At 49.9% G+C, this 7,430-nt stretch overlaps 1 protein-coding gene across 1 annotated transcript in view; it reads left to right on the top strand.

Annotated features, from left to right (window-relative positions):
* The window catches only part of Myo1h (myosin IH), a 50,936-nt gene that overhangs the window by 18,186 nt on the left and 25,320 nt on the right, over window positions 1-7,430 (top strand). Inside the window, exons 11-13 of the mRNA XM_028765408.1 lie at window positions 559-664; window positions 2,435-2,515; window positions 4,356-4,551. Of these exons, the coding sequence (XP_028621241.1) occupies window positions 559-664; window positions 2,435-2,515; window positions 4,356-4,551 (383 nt within the window). The remainder of the gene's footprint in view (window positions 1-558; window positions 665-2,434; window positions 2,516-4,355; window positions 4,552-7,430) is intronic.

Consider the following 7,430-nt stretch of genomic DNA (forward strand, 5'->3'; position numbering starts at 1 on the left):
TTGCACTGCCTGCCTGTTTGCACTGCCTGCCTGTTTGCACTGCCTGCATAGCCTTCACTGCCTGCCTGTCTGCCTGCATTGCACTGCCTGCCTGTCTGCACTGCCTGCCTGCCTGCTTGTCTGCACTGTCTGCACTGCCTGCCTGCCTGCCTGCACTGCCTGCCTGTCTGCACTGTCTGCACTGCCTGCACTAACTGCACTAACTGCACTGTCTGCCTGTCTGCACTGCCTGCACTGCCTGCACTGCCTGCCTGTCTGCCTGCAGTGCCTACACTGCCTGCACTGCCTGCACTGCCTGCCTGCCTACTTGTCTGCTTATCTCTTGGTGTCAGAGTCTGCAATTGGTTTCCCTGCCCCTAAAACAACAGATCCACAATCCTCAACTTATACATGGTTCCCAGCAAGTGTTCCACCCACTAGCCATCCCTAGCCAATCACACGCTGCACCGACACTGCGGACAGCTCTATAGATAAGATCTGTGTCCTCACAGAGAAGCAGTTTGGCTGTGCCTGATCTGTGTGCGTGAATCATACAACCGAAATCCCCTGTATTTCTAGTTTTGAACAGTTTTGTATAAATTACTGCAATGAGAAACTACAGCAGCTCCTGATAGAGAGGACGCTGAAGGCAGAACAGGCCGAGTACGAATCTGAAGGCATCGAGGTGAGCATTGGATGTGTGTCTAAGAGAGAAGGCGGGGAGACACACACACACACACACACACACACACACACAGAGAGAGAGAGAGAGAGAGAGAGAGAGTCAGAGACACAGAGACAGAGTCAGAGACAGACAGACAGAGAGAATAAGCATCTGAAACGGAGGTGGGTGGGAGGAAGGAGAGAGAGAGGGAGGGAGGGAAGGAGTGGGTGCAGGGCTGACAGTGGATGCACAGCTTTGAACACACTGGTAAAACACTCTACCTCCTAGCTCCACCCCGACCCCTCCTCATTTCTTGAATTGAGGACTTCCTAGGAAAATAGTTGGGATATCTAGAAAGTATCTGTAGTGAGAATTTTAGAATTGGGGTTTCTTTAAAAAAATACAAATGTTATAGGAAATGTGTTTTCATTTTCATCCCAGGTGTGGGTTATGGGGCCACTTCCGACCATCCACAGCAGCTGACTATGATTTGCCTCGTGCTCTAGCAGGGGCGTGGTTTTGCCAGCTGCAGCTAGTTTCTGTGCTTGTGCGATGTTTGGGATTCTGGGAACTTTTCAGAGGGTGGATAAACGCTAGGGCTCCAAGAGAGTTGTTTGTTGCCAAGAGGAGGTATGGTTGGTGGTTGATTGTTGTTGGTCTCGGTTTTTTAAGTAGTCATGTGCAAAAAAAAAAATTAACAGGGGCTGGAGAGATGGCTCAGTCGTTAAGAACACTGATTGCTCTTCCAGAGGACCTGAGTTCAATTCCCAGCAATCACATGGTGGCTCACACCATCTGTAATGGGATCCAATGTCCTCTTCTTGTGTGTCTGAAGAGAGATTCAGCATTCTTATATATACATAAAATAAATAAATCTTACACACACACACACACACACACACACACACGCATGCACGCACACAAAATCAGACATCCTGACAGTGAAGATTGAACTTCCTCAAGGACCCCGATGCCCTAATCAGCAGGAATTAGTCTAACAATATAGGTCACCCCCTTTCCGACCCCGACTTTATTCAGGATGTCTTTCCTCTCTGTCCTTTTCTCTCTCTCATCTGGTGTTAGGGGTTGACAAGGTGGAAGAAAAATAACCCACAAGGTAGCAAAGACTGGCAACAAGCATCATTTAAGAATTTTTAAGTTTCAGCACTGTGTGTGTGTTTGCGTGTGTGCCGTGGGTACAGGTGCACATCCAGGGCACAGAGGTCACAGAGTCAGTCCCCCCACCCTCTTTTCGTGGGTTTCAGGGATCAAACTCAGGATATGAAGCTTGTGCCGCAGACACCTTTACCCGCTGACCCATCTCTCCAGCCTCAAAATTATCATTCTTAAAAAAGATTTCTCTCTCTCTCTCTCTCTCTCTCTCTCTCTCTCTCTCTCTCTCTCTCTCTCTCCCTCCCTCTCTCTCTCTCTCTCTCTCTCTCTCTCTCTCTCTCTCTCTCTCTCTCTCTGTGTGTGTGTGTGTGTGTGTGTGTGTACCTTATTGCAGGTGCCTGTGGAGGCCAGAAAAGCATCAGGTTCCCCTGGAGCCAGAGTTATAGACAGTTATAAGCCACACGATGTGCATGCTGGGAACTGAACTTGGGTCTTCCTCCATGAGAACAGAAAATGTTAACCCCTGAGTCATCTCCCTTGTTCCCCAAAGTATAACTTTTTAAGGTTAGATATGAAAATAAGATTTAGAGATAAGGAAATATTTGGAGGATCCAGGTCAGGCCAGTGTGCTCGATGCCCTGTGCATGCTGGGAGAGCCCTTCCCTCTTGTCCTTTCAGTGGGAGCCTGTCCAGTACTTCAACAACAAGATCATCTGTGATTTGGTAGAAGAGAGACACAGAGGAATCATCTCGATTCTGGTGAGAAAACTGTGACCCGGGTCACTGACTAGGTGTCTGCCACAGGCAGATAAATGCTGCCCAGGGCTCAAAGGCCTAGAGGGAGAGGCCTGTGTAACCCCAGCAATGAGGGAAGTCTGAGGCCAGCCTGCTGGACTACATACTAAATTCTATAGACTAGGCTACAGAATGGGGGTGTCTCAGTGTGTGTGTGTGTGTGTGTGTGTGAGTAGGTGTGTGGGGCAGGTGAGTGGGTGTTGGGCAGTGATTGTGGGGGGAGGTATGTGTGTCTGTGTGTATTTGAGTGAATGGGTGTGTTTATATGCGTCGGTGTGTGTTTATGGGGGTATGTATGTGGGGGTGAGTGTGTGTGGGGAGTTGTGTGTGTTTGTGGGGTATGTGTGTGTGTGTGTTTATATGTGTCAGTGTGTGTGTTGGGTGTGTGCGTGAGGAGGTGTGAGTGGGTGGGTGTGTGGTATGTTGGGGGAGGTGTGTGCGTTTATATGTGTCAGTGTGTGTGTGTTGGGTGAGTGTGCGTGAGGAGGTGTGAGTGGGTGGGTGTGTGGTATGTTGGGGGAGGTGTGTGCGTTTATATGTGTCAGTGTGTGTGTGTTGGGTGAGTGTGTGTGAGGAGGTGTGACTGTGGAGGGGGCGTGAGTGGGTGGGTGTGTGGTGTGTGTGGGGAGCAGTGTGTGTGTCAGTGTGTTGTGTGGGGGGGATGTGGGGATGTGTGTGTGTCAGGTGAGTGTGTGTGAGGATGTGTACGTTGACTGTGGCCGACTGAGTAGAGTCATTGTTGAGGAAGTTAGCTCGCAGGGATAGAGAGAGGCGTGGTCCCGGCTTGGCTGCTTCTGCAGCTTTCTTCCCACGAGGCCTTCACGCTGTGCACGCAGTTGTTCCTGCTCCGTGATCGCTGGTTAGGAGTGTTTCAGTAAGCTGCCTCAGCAACCCTGAGTGTCTTCGGGAAAGTCTGAAGATACGGTCAGACCGGGGCATGGTGGGGCACGCCTCTTATCCCAGCGTTCAGGAGTCGTGAGCTGGAGGCCAGCCTGAGCTACGTATCAAGTCACCAAGTGTCGGAGAGGAAAGAAAAATGAATCAGACTGGGATGTGACGGTGCACGCCTGTCACTCCAATGCTCAGTAAGCTGAGGCAGGAGGATTATAAGACCACTCCAAGCTACCCAGCAAGATCCTAACTAAAGGCAAGGGAGAGGGAAGAAAAGAAAGAAGGGAAGGAGAATGAAATGAATGAATAAATGAATGAATGAATGAATGAGTGGGTGAGTGAATGAAAAGATACAGGCCAGCGTGTGAGCTGGCCAGCACCCGTAACCTCAGCACTGAGAAGACTAAAGCAGGAGTTTGAGGCAACCCGGAGACACAGCCAAGTCTTGCCTCAAAAGGAAGGATGAGGGGAATGAAAAAGGAAGCAGAAAAACACTAGTCAGATGCAGGGAGGTTGACTCTGCGGCATTTCTCAGTTCTCTGGGGTGGAGGCTCCCTCCGGCAGCCCCGGGGTCCCAGCATAAGTGATGGCTGACCCCTTCCTCTCACTGGCTTCGTGGAAGGTGACAACATTTTTTTTGTTTGTTTGTTTTGTTTTTTCAAGACAGGGTTTCTCTGTGTATCCCTGGCTGTCCTGGAACTCACTCTGTAGACCAGGCTGGCCTCAAACTCAGAAATCCGCCTGCCTCTGCCTCCCAAGTGCTGGGATTAAAGGCGTGCGCCACCACCGCCCGGCTAGGTGACAACAATTTAATCTAGGACATTCAGCTGCTGCTAGTGGAAGCTCTTAGACCTCCGAGTCAGTCAGCGCATGCGCTGGTGTGAGGCTGAGCTGTCTTCTTTCCATTTGAAAGGATGAAGAATGCATCCGTCCAGGCCCCGCAACGGACTTGAGTTTCCTGGAGAAGTTGGAGGAGAAAGTGGGCAAGCATGCGCACTTCCAAACGTGCGTACTTCCAAGCATGCGCACTTCCAAACATGCAAGAAAGTGGGCAGGCATGCGCATTTCCAAACGCGTGAGAAAGTGGGCAACCATGCGCACTTCCAAACGTGCGTGCTTTAATTATTTGAAGGGCTGTTGTATGGAGAGAAAGTTATATTTCCTTTATTGGACCTGTATCCAAGTACAAGTACTTTAGGGCCGGAGAGGTGGCTCAGTGGGTACCTGCACTTGTGCAAGCATGAGACCCCGAGTTCAGACCACAGCCCCCACCTAAGAAGCTGGGGATGGCTGCACTGCTCCATAAGCCCAGCTAGCTGCCAGCCTAGCTCCAGGTTCTGTGAGAGACCCTGCCTAAAAGAAAGAGGCAGAGATGATCGAGCAGGACACCAGTGCGTGTCCTCCTCAGGTCTTTGTGTGTCCAGCACATATACATGTTCACTCATACCACACGCATGCGTGCATACAGCGCAGTGACCTCACACACAAACACAGCATCCTAAAAACTGGCTCATGTCAGTATGGTCTTGAGAGTAGAAATCAGACTGATCGGAACAATTTAGGTCAAGTAGGGACAGCCAGATGCGATGACACGAGCGGGCTTGCCATCCCAGCGCTTGGTCAGGAGGCTGAGACAGGGAATTGGGAGTTCAAAGCCAGCCTGGGCCACACAGAAAGACACTGTCTCAAAAGACCTTAAAGCAGACAAATATGTGGGACCTGCTGACAAGGGCCGTGGTTAAACCATGTCTCAAAAAAGCAAACAGAACCCCCCTCGCTGGTTCGCGGCTAACCACGGAATTGAACATAGGACATAAGCAAAAGCAGCATCAACAGCCGGACGTCAAGAAAGCCACATCAAAGATGGCGTCCCTCCTGAGATCTCAAAATGGCTTGACAGGGAGTCTCCAAATATTTTCTCAAAATCTGATTTTCATATCCAGTGCTTTTTTAAAAAATATTTTAAAAAGATTTATTTATTTATACGCATGCACTATAGCTGTCTTCAGACACACCAGAAGAGGGAATCGGATCCCATTGCAGATGGTTGTGAGCCACCATGTGGTTGCTGGGAATTGAACTCAGCACCTCTAGAAGAGCAGTCAGTGCTCTTAACCACGGAGCCATCTCTCCAGACCCCCATATCCAACTTTAAAAGACTAACTTTAACTTCTGAAGGCTGGAGAGATGGCTCAGCAGGTAAGAACATTTACGGACAGTCACGGAAGAACACACATCAACACGGGTTCATAAATAAACCACGGTTTGTACAGAACTACTTGAGTTTGAACACTGGGAGCATGGCTCAGCAGTCAAGGCATCTATGTCGGAGCCCTGGATTCAGCCTCCAGCACCGATGACAAACAAAACAAATCTGGCTTTGGAGAGCAGCCCCAGCACAGCCTCTTACTGAGCGGGAGAGATGGGCGAGCAGTCTGTCCTGCAGAGTAGGCTGTTTCCATATTCAGTGACTGTCCACAGAAATCACCATCTGCAGGGCCCCATCTGACACGGAACCATATAGATGAAGTTTATATGCAAATGAAGTGACCCTGGAGAAACACACTGCCCTATATTCACAAATGGCCTCTCACTGGGACTTAGGGTCTGTCCCTTAGGCTAGGCTGGCTGGCCAGTGAGCTCCAGGGACCAGCCTGTCTCCAACCACCACCCCCCACACACACCCCCGCCTGGGTTCTGGAAATCAAACTTGTGTCTCGTGTTTGCATAGCAAATGTTTTGCCAAATGAACTATTTCACCGTGGATAGGTTATTTCTCCGACGCTGGGGAAATGAGCCAATTTAAACCAGATTAGATTAGATGAGGAGGCAAGTTTACTGAGAAGCTGCTCTTGGGTGGCCCCAGGGACCGAGGCCAGGGAAGTTGCCATGGGGAAAGTGGGGGTGGGGAGTAAGGGAGGAAGAGAAAAAGAGGTACACACACAGAGAAAGAGGAAAAGAAGGAGAGAGAGACCAAAATGCCTGGATTGTATAGGGAGGAGCCTCTGGGGGAAGGGCAGCCCAGTCCCTGGGCTAGAAAGTTCAGGGTTGGGGGCAGGGTATGCCAGGTAGGGACTGAGGGATGCTGGGAGAACCTGGAGGCCAGGTCTGTACAATATGTACTTCAGTCCCTTGTCCTAGGGTCTGAAACCAAACAAATATACCTTTAGAAAATTACATATATTAATTTACTTATTTGAGTGTGAGAACATGCCCATGGATACATGTATCACACTGTTTGGAGGTCAGAGGACAGCTTGGGGAGGGCGTCAGTTCTCTCCTTCCACTAGGTAGGTCCCAGGGATTGAACTTGGGTCATCAGGCTTGGTGGCAAGCCCCTTTTCCTGCTGAGCTGTTTCATTGGGTTGGGTCTTCCTTCTCTTCCTTTGTCTTCCTTCTTCTTTCTTCTTTCTTCTTCTTGGCTCCATGATTCTCTGAAGAATGACAGCCCAGATAGAGCATTTTATTCTACAGAAGTCCAGCATGCTGAGGTCTACCGTCTACAAGATGGAGGTACCCCAGTGAGCTCGAAGATCCTATTTAAAGCACATTAGGGAATCCTGGGGCGGGGTAGGTGACCTCTATCTTAATCTGTAGGCTCTGTCTCTAGGGATATTCCAGAACCATTGTTGGGGTGTGGAGGTGTTGAAAACTGTTGCTGGGGAAGTCTGGAAACTGTTGCTGACCCATTGCCCTCACCTCAGGCTAGGCGGCAAGGCAGCTTCTGATGATGGGGCAGCTTCTGATTGGCTGCCTGAGGCCTGGAGTTTTTCCAGTAATTGACTTTCCTGGACTTGCTCAAAAGCAGAGATTTGGGCCTAGTTTCCTTCCTCCCTCTCTCTCTTCTCCTCCTCCTCCTCCTTCTCCTTCGTTCTTCCTTCCTCCTCCTCTTTCTTCATCTTCTTCCTCTTCTTTCTTCCTTCCTCTTCTTTCTCTTCCTTATAGTGGGACTTTCTAGATCTAGACCCACCAGTGGTTAAATAACGAC

This window comes from Grammomys surdaster, unplaced genomic scaffold, assembly GCF_004785775.1.
Source record: "Grammomys surdaster isolate TR1022 unplaced genomic scaffold, NIH_TR_1.0 164, whole genome shotgun sequence".
In the NCBI taxonomy this organism is placed as follows: Eukaryota; Metazoa; Chordata; class Mammalia; order Rodentia; family Muridae; genus Grammomys; species Grammomys surdaster.